Genomic DNA, 15,770 nt, shown 5'->3' with positions numbered 1-15,770 from the left:
TGGAACATATGGCGAAAATTCTTCGCATGGCATAGGGAATAAATTATGTACGTTGAAATTTTTTGACGGTGAGTTAATTGGCACGATGATGCAAGTTCGTTTGTAGCAACTTTCCAAGTTCACGAAACTGACTATAAAAGTTTAAGTACGCGAAACTGAAAGCTTTTTCCACCACGAAGGAAAGAAATCACGTTGTGCGGCTTGCCGGAAGGCTTTCATGCGTTATCTCGAATTTTTTTTTGTCACCTTCTAAGTTTTTTGCCCAACTTTTTGTAAACTCTTTTGGCGATGAATCTCAAGCACAGATTTAACGCGGTTGGGAGACAACTGAAAGCACATGGAGGAAAGTTTGGACACGGTTAGCACGTGGCGCTGATGCTAAAGAAGCAGTAAGGAGGGATAAAGAGAGTCTGTGAAACCGAAAGAAGGAACGGAATCCCGGGATCTCGGATCCCAGAAATCCGACACTTCCGTGAGACTTGGGATATGCGCTGGGTAGTCCATATCCCATTATATTTTTTTCCTCTATTTTCTGTGGAAGAATCGAGGGAAGAGTCTATTGCCGGTGAAACTCGATATACATTGCCCGAAAAGCTCTCATTTGTACGGGATTCTTTCTCGCAGGATCAAACCGAGAATCTAGAGTATCAAGGATGAATAGATCGATCCTGCCTGCTTGTTATTCCATTTAATTTTCCTCCTTCTCGAAATCTGAATTGAAGATAAATTAATTTAGGTGAAATGATAAAGGTGTTCAGAACGTTGCCTCGCCGGCTTCTACAAGCGTTGAGAATCAATCAGGAAACCATAATCTATGGAAATGGGTATTTCGGAAAGGCCAAGAGAAATTCATCCACCCCCTCTTCCATAAATCACAACTTTAACCCGTCATTAATATTCTAACCCCCGTTAACAACCCGCACGTGTGTTGCCACCCTGACTCACCGAGAGTCATGGATAAGCGTTGATACCTATAAGCGCCCTTTTCACTGGGCCCGAAAAGGCCCTGAGGTGACGCAGCCAGTCAACAGCCGCTCGTTCGGCTCACGCTGCTCTTGGACGAAGAAACATTTCCTCTAGTTTTCCAACCCGGAATCGAATTCAGTTGGAAAATGTTGAAAAACAGAAACGTTGAAGGGCTGCCCCATCTGCGCCGGTCCCGAAACGAGTAGCGGACTGGTTAGTGGCGCGGATTAAAGTTCATAAAGGTTCACACAGACCCCGAACCCACTTTATATTTTGTGTTGTAAATTGTGCCGCGCCCCGGCCGCGAGGTGCAGGGTTCGTTCCCCGATCAAGAATTGGCCTGAAATCTAGTGCTCGAGCATGCACAGAGCACGGCTGTAAGCGTGTGTTGGTACTAGGTACCCACCTAGGTTCGTTTCATTCTGGTTCATCCTGTGCCTCGCGTACCCCGCGCGAGAGAATTGAGCCTAGACGAGAGTCGCGGCATTTTACGATTGCAGACCTTTCCATTCTTTTATTATACAGGGCGCATTGTGCAGGAGTAGGTAAGGCGGTCCCTAGACTGACTGGCCTAGATTATATTCAAAATTAAATCAGCCTCGTGAAAAGTTCCGAGCCTGAAACGCCGGGTCTTACCTGTGGTGAAAAATCCGGTTTAGCCGGACGCGATTCGGTCCGATTTTTTCATCCGCGACGCGACTTCGTCGGGGAAAATCGAGAGTCCGGGGCAGGAAGACGCGGGGCGGAAAATGGTTGCGGAAAAATGCAAATCACGAAATCCATTTGTTAGCTCCTATCGCCCCGAGATCTCGCTTTCCTCGATCCACGATCCGTTTGCCAGACCCCATTATAGATCGTAATGCAATATTCGGTCGATGGGCGAATGCTCGGCCATACATACAAATGTGCGTGCATACGTGCGGCGGAGATAACTCGCGTAAGTGGGCCTGTGTAAACTCTACGCACACTGTGATACGCGACACGTATGGTTCCGACGGGCATTATACCGGCAGCCTCCCTCGGGCATATGGTCGCTCCCCTTTATTTCCAGTTCCGGGGGCTGCAGGGGAGACGGGAAAACACGGGGTACCCTGAGGGAGACAGCCCGGTGGCGCGTGCTCGAAATCCCCACCACCGAGCTACGGGCCCCTCGACGTATCCCCTAATGCCAGCCTGCTCTGTACCCCGCAAAATGCTAAGGCTATAACCCATCTAGTCGATGTCGACTCATTCTCAATTCAGACGCCATGCAGTGCGAACCAAGTTGTGATACCATCGGTTGTCGGATCGACCCACCAACAGTCGCGACTCACCGTCTGCACGGGGTTCGCACCTTCGTTCACTGATCGTGAAATTTTTAATCATCCCGTGCAACTAACCGCGATTTGATAACCGGTGAAAAGTTTCACCCGCTCTTCGCAACGGTCGAACACCCTTCGTGGATAAAACTCGCAGTGAATTCGTGACCAAAGTTCATCGCAGCTTGATCCGATAATCGGACTACCGACCAAGCCTGTGTTGTGTGTGGCGTTAACAGTTCTTTCGTTGTTCGTCGGATACAATAGACATTCAGTTCCTGATATCGGAGGAGGAAAAACACAGTGCACGAAGCGTCGGGTACTTAGTCAAGGTTTCCTCGAACGTTCGGTTACAACGGGCCTCGAGTGTGTGGACAAATTCCAAGTTGACAACCGTCGGAATAGATGGTGACCTCATGCTTTACTTAACCAACGACACAACGAGACAATTAGAGTGTAGTTTAGGCCACCGAGAGAATAAGATGTGTTTGAATCGTTTGTAAACGTAAACTCGTAGCGTGGTGGCAACGAACTCGTCTCTCGGTCTCCGCATGTGATCACGAATCACGATACCGATTTTTCTCTTTTTTTTCTCCGTCCTAATTTACAGTCAATTCTGATTTAACATCGTTCCACTGCCCTCTCCTTCCTCATCCTCAGTTCTCCGCAAGTCTGACTCTTTTCACGAATCGTCCGTAATCGGCGTAATGAAAACCGCGAAAACATATTCCGTCCAATAAAAAAACCTCGCAAGGAATTTCCAACTTTTTCACCATCATCCGTTTGCTTTTTTCACACTCGGTGAGAAAAACAAACTGGCACGATGACGACGATGGGTGTCACGGTCTTCTGCAACCGGTTGCAGATAAACGGGGGCGATCAGGAACAGCTGATGCTCTTGCGGACGCTGCAGGACAACGAGACCAACATTTTGAGTAACCAGCCGCACCTGATAGTACCAAAGACAACCAGCGCGTCGAGTGCCAGCGTTTTGCCGCCTTACGATCCGTCGCGGTTGAAAAAGCACGGAAAGAACGGACAACCGCCGCCGGTTGCGGTTGCGCGGAGAAACGCGCGGGAAAGAAACCGCGTCAAGCAAGTCAACAACGGGTTCGCCACCCTCAGGCAGCACATTCCTGGACACATTGCCGCCGGCTACGGGGACCGGGGGAAAAAACTGTCCAAGGTTGAGACCCTTCGTATGGCCGTCGAGTACATCAGGGGGCTGCAGCGGCTTCTCGCCGAGGCTGACGGGCTGGAGTACGACCCCAACACTGGAATGGGACAAAACGTACCTTCACCGACCAGCAGCATCATCTCCTCGAGCCATAACGGGTCCGGGGAACGACTCGTCCTCGACGACGAGGCCGACGACGAGGACGTCAAGCCCCCGCCCTGCTTGAGGTAAGACATGTCTATAATAATTCATTCTAGCAGACATTCAGGTTCCTCAAGGAACTTCCGTCACTCAATTCGGTCGAGAAATATTTACGGTTACTTCGAACTTTGACGCTATTTTTTTGGTCATCAATTTCACTTGATCACAATTAATTGGGGATAGTGTAGAACTGATGTTTTGAGATGTGAGAATATAGAGTTGGCTCTTTTTAGGTGATATATAGATCCCAAAACCCGACAAAATTCATCGGAGTGACCTGTTTGCGATGAAACCAAACCTGTACCCTCGATGTTGCGGCGGTTCTTTGTTCCTAGATGATAGTGAATTTCTGAATATAGGTTGTCGCCGATGGTTGAATCGCCAGGGCCAGAATTCTACCCAGCGTCGGTCGGAGACGAGGAGAACCTCGAGCCCTTGGACGCGACGAGGGTGCTGACCCATGGTAACCAGGTGTTTTCTCGTCTCTCGCCGACTCCCGCGCCTTCGCCATGCGAGTACTACACCCAGAACGAGGAGAACCTCGAACCTCGAGCCCCACTCTCGCCGTATAGCGGGGGTGACAGCGAGGAGGGTGGTACCGTATACGCAGCCAGTCCCGAGGTCTTCTCCGGGGCTCTTTATTACAAACAAGAACTTCCTGGCACCAGCGATGTGATGGACGTTGTTAGCTGGTGGGAACAGGAACAGGGGCGACTCAATCAACACGCGCAGCATCTGACGCATGCGTGAATTATTTAATCGAGATGTCGCGTCGCCGATCTTACGGTAAGTAAAGATTCACTGCTTTATTGCTCAACTTTGGGTCCTGAGACGTAACCAAGTTGTTACAGACCGCGCCTTATGATTGGCGACACATTTTTTCATCAACCGATTTTGAATGGTCAATCCTCGTCAATAGGTACTACGAAATTATACACATTGATACGACGAATTGATTGTATGGAAGAAATCTAGATTCAGTCGCGTTGTTATTTATTCACGACGGCCAATTTTTTGACCGTAATGAAGAGAATTTAGTGATACGAGAGATCGAGTTTCGGCATTTTCGATTCGCGTGATTGGTTATTGATAGCGACAGTATCGAACAAACTGACTTTCTTGTCCTTCATTCAATTTGAATTTGTGTCAGAAGACCGAAAGGCTTTAAGAAAGTGCGAACACCGTTTCGTATGATTGAAATTTTTTTCGTCATCGTGAAAAATGAGCGTTGTTGCATAAAATAATTACAACGCGGAGACCGGACCTGTAATTTCTGTTCGTCGATCGACTTCGGCAGCGTTGACGCGATGTCAAGATGAATTTGAGGGCGAGAATGGCCTGGATGAGACGTTGCCCGGATCAGGTTCGAGTGGGCCGCGTTACTTCTTCTCATTTGTAATTCGAACGATATAGTTAGTTAGTTATATGTTGTACCTTCCAAGCGGACATACTCGGGCGGATCGTGAAGGTAGGCAGGTATAACGCGCGTGCCACTTAACGCATGAGGGGCAGGAGATCGCGAGCTCCCGATACGAAGTCGTACATTTAAGTCGTATATTTAAGCGATGCGTTGATCGTAAACAGCTCTTCGTAATTTCGACTTTTAATTTTATGCTGGCAAAAAATTGCCTCGTAACTGACAGCAGTCGCTCCTTCTCTCTATATCTCTCTCTTTCTTTCTTTCTCTCCTTATTTTCATCTCGATCGACGCGAACAACTTTCGTCGAGGAGCTGGAAGCCGGGGGTCGGCGAGAGTCAATTAGCATCGCCTTACCAAACCGCGAACCGCCCCAACCGCCACTATTAAACCCAGTCGATCCGACTTCTTCGTCTCCTTCTTCCACCTCCTCCTCCTCTTCCTCTTCCTCCTTCTCTTCCTCCTACTCCTCCTCGAAGTGCGCTGCGTTTTACTTTATTGCAAATAATTACCCTCTGCGGGACCACCGTCGCGGCGAGTAGCGTCGACACCTGCGGCTGCAACTTCCCGGAACGTTCATATTCGGTGCCACGTGGCCGATTTTACTTCGCGAAGTTACGCTGAGTGAGAAATCGTGTATTACCACGGGTCGGCACGTGCTACTTGCAAGAGCATGGCTTCGTCGAGGCGACTCGCAGGAGAAGAGAGAAAGGTGAAAGGGCCCGCATACGTTGGCCGGTAAAAATGTCCACACCAACTTCCAAAACCTGCAGCAACTCGAGTCGTCTAATTCGAAATCGTGGCACGAAGGTGGGAACGATTTTTCGAAATTCGTTTGTGGTCCGAGGGCAGCCCGCAAACCGGAAGTGGTCCGTGACAGCCATGTGCCGGAAAGACCGAAATAGCGGCGTGACCCGGTCCATCCAAGCCAGTCATATCCCTCTCACTCCCTTTCCGAAAATTTTTAAAAGTCGAGTGTGTCAGCTAGTCGCGGTTCCATGTAAGCGGTATGTGGAAGCGGATTACAAACGCGCGGGGTTGAGAACGCCATATGCAGCCGCAAACCGCAAACTATAAATACATTCGGAGTAGACATTCGAGGCTGGACGTGGAGCTGCGACGTTGCGCGAGTTACCGAAACGAGTACCATATGGGCTAGGAACACAACTACGGCACGGTAAGAGGTCAGCCAAGAGTGCCATATGCTTGCCGCCAGATCGGCAATCCAACGGCACCGATCCTTGGCGATTTCGTTCTCGTCGAGGAGGTAAGCCCGTCTGCGGTATAATTCGAAATGGAAACGAAATGAGTTTACGATTCCGTCCAATTTCCTCCAATTTCGTTCAACTCCAACGGGTCATCTACGGAAACTTGTGGTCCACAACGGAAATACGGCGCCTCTCACATCCCCGGAGGATTCCGACTATGATCCGTGGTACGTAATCCGTAATTTAACTTTTCAACAACGTAGCCGTGCACGCTGCTTCGTTTTGTAGATACGAAGCCCGCTTTAACATGCCGGTAATGTATATTGATAAGAGAAGACGTGTCGTCCGAGTGTCGCGCCTACAACCATGCGGGCTCTTCACCAGCATAATTCTACAAACGACTTAGCTCTTTTGTTTCGTATACCATTCCTCTGTAAACCCGTGTAAAACCCGTTGCCGGCTAACACGCGTTGGCTCGGAGCTGCTGGTCCGAAGGCTCAACGTTCGAGGACAAACCGGCACTCACAATTATCCTTGAACTCTAATGACGTGACGGTGAAAAATTTTCAACTCCGAATTTCGCGAGCTCATCATACTTGCGTGAGTTGCTCGAGTCTAAGAATGACGCGATTTCGGGAGTAAAATTTTTAAAGATTGTGGGAAGCTGCTTCGAAATCACTTTCGACGCTTTTCATCGGAAGACGCTTCACCTTGAATCGTCATTCGTTTGGTTATTCCATGCGGTTCCTTCGACGTCGATCCCTCAGCAGTCCAAGTTCTCGACTCGTTTATCGGACGATGGGGTACTTGGGTAGCGTCAACCCGTGAACAGACTCCAGCAATCGGGCCATTCGCGTTGGTCCCACTTTAGATAGCGCTTCAAGCTCTTCTGATCCGCTCTGGTTTATCCGGTTCACACACAGCTTCTGTCCTGGGCCGGTAAAATTTTTCTTTTCAGTTCAAAGGCGGCGGTAAAATTCAGCAGAAGCTTCCCCGTTCAGTCTTTGGAGATTTCGACCGCCTTGGACACGTCACACATCGCTGCTTACCCACGATTCTATCTCTACTCGAGCGACATTCTTACACGGATACTCCAGCACTCGGCCCTATGCACAAACGCGTCGTGATCACCCCGACCTCTTAGGGGCATTCGTTAATTTGTACAATTATAAAGTGAGGTCATCTCGCCGTTTACGAGCACGGTCTTGCCGCGGCAAATTAATTTATCAAATTCTTTTCTCAATTTTCATTTCCACCGCAGACGGTTGTGTCTATTCGTTACAGTAAGTATTTACGATATACACTTGACGATTTTTTCATACGATTTTATTTCTCTTCGTTGAATTGAAATTTTATGGGACATAATATATTTGAATTTCGAATTTTTTTATAAGGTGTAGCAATTTGAAATAATGTAATAAATCGACTACTTCGGAGACAAACATTATTGTTGGTATGGTAATTACGTATTAAATTTTATCAAAGATGAGTTTTTCCGTGAAACATCGCTAGAAGGAAACTCGATATTTAACTATTTCAGTAGATCCATTAGGAGTGTCGCGTCAAAACACTAATATTTCAAAAACCCGGAGTGTCGCATCCCCGGCATTTCCGTTTCTACCGGAAAATCGTCGTTCCCCTGGGTTTGGAACAGCACGTGGAATGGAGTGGGGGGGTTTCTTCTCTCTTGCACTCAGTGCCACATGTTGCAGCCCCGCATGAGAATCACTTGGATTCCCGATCCGAACTCCGGCGATGAACTCTTCGCGGTCCTTTTGCTCGATGACGCGTGCCCGGCTCGTCGGATCTTCTGATCTTGCTCTCCGACTCTCCGAAGATTGTACGACGCCGTCTTCTCCAGAATTTCGAGGAGCGTGAACAGTGCCCGAAGCCTCGTCACCCGTGATCCGAGCCTGTTTCAGATCCCTTATCGAGATCCCGAGGGAAGAGTGTACCTGTCCGTGTATTATACAGGGTGGAATAAAAATAAAGAAAAAGGAAAAAAAATTCAGGCCGACTGTTCTTGCGTCGAAACTGAAGGCTCACGTGGCTATGCTCTCCTCGCCACTCTCTCTCTCTCTCTCTCTCTCTCTCGATTCTCTCTTTCCCCACCCAGTTTTCCTAGCGTCAAAGAAGATGCTGCGCGTTTGTGTGCATTTGTGTCACCAAATAGAATTTATCTTTCCCACGACCTCAAGGGCCGTAAAGGAAGAACTTGGGTGTCGATGCGTATTTCAATAAAAATTTTGTAAATTCGACCACGGTCTCTCGTTCTGGCGGATTAATTTTCCCTCTCTCGCTCTCTCTCTCTCTCTCTCTCTCTCTCTCTCTCCTCCCTTCTCCCTTCTTTTCCTACCGTTTCAGGTAAAATTTCAATTTCCCCACGTGTATCCTCGATCTGACACGACACCGTCCCCGTCTCGCATGACAATGAAATACTTTTGCTCACATTGTGTCTTCCGCGGGACAGAATGCAGCGTATATCGGGCTGCACAATGGCTCGAGGAAACGGCGAACGGTTGGGAGATGAAGTAGCTTGTAGTTGCGCGAGTGAGATTTAGGGAAAAGAGAGAAGGAGGGAGAGAATATTCTCGGATGGATCTCGTTCTCTGTATCCACGCATTGTTATGGAAATTCCTTAGAATCGAAATTTCGGAAGTAGATTTTTCTTCGGGATCACTCGGGGAAAACTTTTTCAGTTATCAACAAAAAATCAATTTGTTACCGTCTGTGTCGACTAATCGGTGACCCAGAAATACGACCAAAAAATTGCAGCGTTAATCGCTGGAAAAAAATACGAAAAGATAACATCGTTTTTCAACCAATATTTCGGAACAGTCACGCAATAATAGAAAAATGATTTTGCAAACATTACAAAATGATTCTACTGTGTGGATTTGCGATTTCGCATTTTCAACTGAACCTCTCAAATTTTTTTAACAAACGTTTTCTCCGAAAGGACTAAAATAGTTTTGTTTCGACGGGATAGAATAATAGAATTAATTTTTTTGGTTGCATTGAACAAACGTGATTTGGATTGTGCAGTGATCCTATAATTTATATACAATAACACACTTTTGCCGGTGACAATTAAACATTTTTCTAAGTGTGGAGAAAAGCAAAACTCGAGTACTATTTCTATTCCCTCGCTTCCTCTTCGTTACTTAGTTTCCTGTTTTCCTTGTTTCTCGAAATTTACGACATTTCTTTTTATTTTCTTTTCCGTTCGATCGATTCTCCGGAACTCCACCTGCTGAAAAACTACGACAGACGTAATTAATCTTCCCTCTTCTTTTCATCCGTTTCTCTCTTTCTCCGTTTCTCAAGCCTGGCAGCCAGTTGGGACCCTGCAGGGCACCGTGCAGAAGACAGTTGCGTCATCTGGTGCCGTCCTCCCCGCGCAGCCCTTGCCAGGAGCGACAGAAGCTAGATAGCGGATCTTGAGGCTGTTTATTCTCCTTACGTCACGTCACTCCTTAAGTACAGGGTCCTTCCGACAACCCAGATCCATTTTCTTTACTTTTTATGCATGCATTACACTTTACGGTTCACTTCCCCAACAAAAGGAGAACGATAAACAAAATTTGCGTCAGCTTCAAAACTAATAAATAAATTTGATGGATGATAGAAGAAAAAGATATGAACGAAGAAAATTCGCTAGTTAAATTGACAGAGTCTATAAATTAATATATCCAACAAACAGGCTTAGTGCGTTAAGAGAATTGATTTATACATTTACCTGAATATTTTTTCGACTAATAACGCCTCCTGTTTTTTGATTACAGTTCAACATCTGGGGTCGGACATTTTTTCATGACCGAAATGCGAGAAGGTGCCGGAGAGAATCCACGATCTCAAAAAACTTTTTTTCAACAAAAAGCTCTAAAGTTATAATTCTAATTTTCTTTGAAACCATAGGACGTATTTTCTAACCACACACATGACACAAAAGGGTGTTGACAGAATTACGGCATGTAATCACTATCTCGAAACACGCGCAGATGGTTATAAAGTGAAACGAAGCAGACAAAGAAAAAAAAAATCCTTTTATCTATCATTTATATATTTTATTTTCATATAAGTTCAGTATTATATCCAAAGGCAACGATAGACGTAAATATTCCGTGATACTTGGAGCTAGTACTTATCCGTTACTTAGCATCGTCCATAATAACCACCCCAAACGAATATAACTAACTGAAAAGTGTAGACTCGTCTGATTCGTTGAAGAGAAAAAAAAGTTCGTCAACTGCAAATATTTTTATACTTATACACGCGTTGAGCCCCATATTTTAGTAACGTTTATCGTAGTTATAACACATGTTCCAGTTGATTTGTAAATATTCTTATAAACTCCCAAGTGCCTATAGTTTACTAGTCTTATAAGATGTCAGTGAAATTGCAAAATGATATTAAAATTAAGTTATAATTATGTAAGTTATACACGCATGTATGTAACATAGCAGGCCATTGTAGGCACGACGAGTACTAGTAGATTCTACGGAAGAACGATTATTCTTTGACAATATGCAACGTACATCTACATAATATATCGGTATAAGTAATTCGCTTTGCATTCCAAAGGATGACAGAGGTGTTAAATATTTTTGTTCCCGTGCTTTTACTCTCGGAAACACTTTCCGGTCACGAATGGAACCGCAAATGTTACGCCAATGATATTTTTTTAATCGGATAATCAACGCAACGATCACTTCCGGCGAAATACGATAAATCCAAGACCGCATCATATCATTCAGAATTGTGTATTTTGAAATACGGTAAAATTAATTTAATCAAAAGGGTGTAAATACAAGTGCCTTAATTAAAACGATTATACCTAAGCTAAGTTTATACATTTTACAAGACTATTTTGTACTTGATATTTTTTTACATTATCGAATATTTAAAATACATCCTAATATTTATTCAGGGGTGAAAATAATCATTCAAATTACAATTTGTGATTGAGTTACACGCACACGATCGTTTTAATCCGCTATGCCTCGCGCTGTTGATCCGTAATGAAATTGTTTGTTGCGTATAGCTCATTTTTATGCACGTTAAAAATGACTCACGGCATTGAACAGGCCTTGCCGACAGGTAATGAGTTGTTCTTTTTCGCTGGCGACAGGGGAGCCGGAAATAAGCGCGGGCCGGAAATGACGTGGGTAACCCCTGCGTAGAACGTGCCCGGAAGCCGACCCTCGAGACGGATAGGAAAAAACACAACAAAACTGAATTAAAAAGAAAAAAAAAACCCCCGAGCACTCGGGCGAAACCAATTCAACAAAATTACCAAATTATCAAATTACGCAACTGTAACCGCGGAACGCCGGCTCGCTTTTAATCGTGGATTTACGGGTTTTTCTTCATCGGTTCTCGATAAGGGATGTTTTTTCTTTCGCAATCCCACTCTTGTGATTGTCACAAATATTCGTTGGATTCAGGTTCACAAGTCTGAGTAAAGGATTTTTCCGTATTACAAATATCACGCTAACAATAAGCCGTGCGGCGGGTGTACACGGGAATTCTTTTCCATCAATATACAGCGCACTCTCTCAATAGCGCCGCGCAGAAAATGCAATGGTGCTGTTATTTCTATTACCGCATAAATAAAAACTTATTCCCATTTAAACTATTGACAAACAAGTATATTTTCAAGCTAAAGTAAAATGAAATGGGACCGTAAACAATGTGTCTGCACCTGCGTGAGAGGCTGACCCTAATGAGCGAGCTTGCGACTTTTTTGGGTAGCGACCCTCGTGCGAAGTTAACTGGTGGGGGGCATCCGATTCCTGAAAAAATCGCATCCCTTCTTGTACTATCACGGCCCTATTAAGAGAGTGCCCTTTATTTCCAAATTTCCTCACCGATGGCACCACAACCTGGACCAAAGAAATAATACAACTCGCAACGAAAAGCTCAAAACTTGTAATGAAATTTGAAAATTTTATGCTTGTTTTTTGTAATATAATCTTCATCCGAATTCGAAAAGCTCGAATACTGTCCAGTTTTCTGGGAATTCAAGCTCAAGTTAGACTGTGTAAAAATAAGTCATGTGTACGTTGGGTTGCCTAAGGTAAGGCGGTGGAGTTGAGCAACTTTGAATGCAAAGCCTATCTGGTTAGATGGGTCAATGAAGAATATATCCGCAACGTAGTAACCCGCAATGCGATTATAAAAATAAATTGCGGCCTTGTTTTGAAAATCAAATAATTGGGCGTGAAAAGTTATTTGTCTGTTTGCATTTCGATTACGGTATTTCGATTGGGGAAATTAAACACGTCACTTAGTATTGGCATTCTTAAAGCAATGCAACGAACCTTATTTCGTTCGTGTCAGGGTTAAGTCATTCTGCTGCTGTGGTTTATGGCATTACCGAGTGGAAATATACTTGACGCATTTACGGGCAAGCTTTATATAAGATTCCGACATTCGGGACTCGCACTTCAATCGCGCTTCTGCCTTTCACCGTAACGGTTTGGTCGCAACTTTCCGCTGCCATTGCAGCATTATTCAATTTACTCGACGCGTAATTACGAACGCAGACAATAAGATTAAGCGCTACATTTTACACCAGTTCAGTGCTTGATCTCCGTCTTTTAGTCACATAATCTAGCCATGGCTGTATTTTATCTCCTTTTGATCCTGAGTGCAATTTTCGGAGCAATTTACTATTACTTGGAAAATTCGAGAATCGTTAAAATGGGTCACCTGATACCAGGTATGCATCGGAAATAAACTTTGACATTCCCAGAGGTATTATAGTCACTCACAAAGTGGATTTGCGACCAGGCAATGAATGTTTTTCAAATTTGGTTCATAAGGTTGATGTGCTTTCAGGACCACCGACTGTACCGTTCCTAGGTAATGCACTTATAGTGTTGAACGTGGAACCCACACAAATAATCGCCAAGCTGTCGACATTTGCTTCGTACGGTAAAGTGATCAGAGCATTCATGGGTCCATTATTGTACGTCTTCATCATAGACCCGAAGGATATCGAGATCATTTTAAGCAGTCACGTGCACATCGACAAGTCCTTTGAATACCGGTACTTTTCAGACTACCCAAAACTTAGCCAGTCCCCGTAAGATGAAGCATAATTCTTGGTTGTCTGCCGTAGGTTTTTCAAACCCTGGCTCGGCGAAGGCTTGCTCATCAGCACCGGTGAAAAGTGGAGGTCGCATCGGAAAATCATCGCACCAACCTTTCATTTGAGTATCCTCAGAACATTCGTGCCGTTATTTTACGAGAACAGTAAAGTCTTAGTATCGAAGATGCGGGAGGTAGTAGGCAAGGAATTTGATTGTCATGATTACCTGTCTGCTACTACCGTCGACATTTTGTTGGAAACAGCCATGGGCGTCAAAGACACTAAGATGGACGGAGCAGGCTTCGAATACGCGATGGCAGTTATGAAGTGAGTCTTCTTCTCAAGGGCTTGAGATGCATTTCGTAATATTGTGATATCAGCGATTCGTAAAAAAGTTATATCTTTGTTCAACAGAATGTGCGATATAGTTCATCGGCGGGCATACAAGTTGTGGACACGTTTTGACTTCTTTTTTAATTTAACCAAGTCTGCCAAAACGCAAGAAAAATTAATAGGTACTATTCACGGCTTGACTAACAATGTGATAAAAGAAAAGAGGAGTAAATACGACGCGATGGCGACACAAGATAAAATACGAATCAAATCAGTCGACAGTTGTAAGAATATTGAACCCGAAGTTTTCGAAAAAAATTCAACCGAGGAGAAAGTGGGGTATGATTATGTTAGAGACGACCTGGACGATATTGATGAGAATGATGTCGGTGAGTTCGTAACACGTTTCTCTGTTCTACGCCCAGTAATGATGGTTTTAAATTTACGGCGATAAAGTCTGAAAATTCTTATAACCCAGGGGAAAAGAAACGGTTGGCATTTTTGGACTTGATGATGGAACTCGCCCGGAATGGGGCAAATTTAACCGACGTAGAAATAAAGGAAGAAGTCGATACGATTATGTTTGAAGTGAGTTTGATGAAGGATATACCGATATCATTAATTCCGGTTGTTTATGAAGTCTGATGTAATTTCAGGGACACGACACAACGGCTGCTGGATCGAGTTTTGTTCTGTGCTTGCTTGGATATTACCAGGACATTCAGGTTGGTGCTAATAATTGGTCATGTGTTTGAAAAAATTGTGTTGAACGTGCGACGTGAGAAGATAATAGGTGAAACACGGATTAAAGTCGTAGATGGATCTCATCGTTTTCTTTAACTTTTTTTTTTCTTCAGGAAAAAGTCTGTCAAGAATTGGACGAAATTTTTGAAGGTTCGGACAGGGAGACGACGTTCAACGACACTTTGGAAATGAAGTACCTCGAGAGAGTGATTTTGGAAACGCTCAGGCTGTTTCCTCCAGTTCCATTGATCGCGCGAAAGCTCAATGAAGACGTCAAGCTCGGTATTCAATGGATTATTTCGAACGATTTAATCTTTCGTAAAAGAGAGCTACCGGAAAGAAAGATTAACTGTCAATCATTTCAGTAACCGGAGGCTACGTTATACCCGAAGGAGCCACCGTTTTGATACCGCCGTATCAGGTTCACCGGCAAGAGGAGATTTATCCGAATCCGGAACAGTTCAATCCGGACAATTTTTTACCTGAGAATATGCAGCAGAGACACTACTACGGCTTTATACCTTTCAGTGCCGGACCTAGGTGAGCTTAAGTTTCCTTCCGTGATTACGAAAATCTCGCGATTCACCATGGAAATAAATATTTTGGAAACAGATCCTGCGTCGGGAGGAAATACGCGATGTTGAAGCTTAAGGTTCTGCTGTCAACTGTCCTCCGGCACTATAAAATCCTGTCAGACGTACCGGTAAAGGAGTTCCACCTTGTGCCTGATATCATACTGAAGCGAGCGGATGGATTTCGGATTAGGATCGAACCGCGTAATGCTCGTGTGAGGTCTGAATCGCATTCTGCCCATTAAATTGATAACGTTTTTTGGCAAGTGAGGTGGGAAACATGGTTGTCAGTTTTCATTCCGGTCACTGTTATTCTCGGCTAACCTGCAGCATTATTTTGTGTCCCATATTCTGTAGTAAGTATAAGGAAACGATGTATCTCCCGTTGTGAATTTCTTTTCACACCGTGAATAAATGTTCTATTTCTCATAACAACAGCGTCGGTAAAACTCGGTCATCGAATGATAAAATAGTCCTGTGCATGATTTGCAACTTTTTTTTTCACCCGTGTATTAATTTACCATCACGATTACTTGAATGTATCAGCAGATCACTTGATTGATCAAAACTGTTCGTATACATTTCTAATAGGCTTAGAAAGTATAAGTAGCAAAGTTCGATTTGCATACGTAATTAAAAGGTTAAACGGAAGCGGCAACCACTAGCAGGTCAAGATATACGATGTATACTAAGTGTATGTATGGTTGAGTATTTTTTATGAACGTAAAAAGTTAAAGAACTGTAGAAATGCCTGTAAC

The 15,770-nt window shown here is 44.5% G+C and overlaps 2 protein-coding genes across 5 annotated transcripts in view; both read left to right on the top strand.

The window, feature by feature from the left end:
• Positions 1–11,191, top strand: part of LOC124222580 (achaete-scute complex protein T8) — a 137,468-nt gene extending 126,277 nt beyond the window's left edge. For 2 of the 4 annotated variants that reach the window (XM_046633762.1, XM_046633761.2), the window contains 3 exons: positions 3,130–3,668; positions 4,002–4,428; positions 10,053–11,191. In XM_046633762.1, coding sequence (XP_046489718.1) covers positions 3,157–3,668; positions 4,002–4,392 — 903 coding nt within the window. In that variant the 5' untranslated portion in view covers positions 3,130–3,156 and the 3' untranslated portion in view covers positions 4,393–4,428; positions 10,053–11,191. Of the gene's footprint in view, positions 1–2,234; positions 3,669–4,001; positions 4,429–9,594; positions 9,748–10,052 lie in introns of those variants that run through there. The other 2 variants (XR_006884043.2, XM_046633760.2) reach the window with 2 other exon arrangements.
• Positions 11,192–12,714: 1,523 nt separating this feature from the next.
• Positions 12,715–15,447, top strand: LOC124222450 (cytochrome P450 4g15-like). The gene is made up of 9 exons (XM_046633429.2): positions 12,715–12,991; positions 13,111–13,321; positions 13,394–13,690; positions 13,778–14,085; positions 14,175–14,284; positions 14,353–14,421; positions 14,554–14,722; positions 14,806–14,980; positions 15,053–15,447. The coding sequence occupies exons 1-9, from the start codon at positions 12,889–12,891 to the stop codon at positions 15,255–15,257; spliced, it is 1,647 nt and encodes a 548-aa protein (XP_046489385.1). The 5' UTR covers positions 12,715–12,888; the 3' UTR covers positions 15,258–15,447.
• Positions 15,448–15,770: the final 323 nt, after the last annotated feature.

The sequence above is a fragment of the Neodiprion pinetum genome, chromosome 6, assembly GCF_021155775.2.
Source record: "Neodiprion pinetum isolate iyNeoPine1 chromosome 6, iyNeoPine1.2, whole genome shotgun sequence".
NCBI lineage: Eukaryota > Metazoa > Arthropoda > Insecta > Hymenoptera > Diprionidae > Neodiprion > Neodiprion pinetum.
Note: the sequence above shows the minus strand (reverse complement) of the source record. Positions and strands in the feature narration are given on the sequence as shown.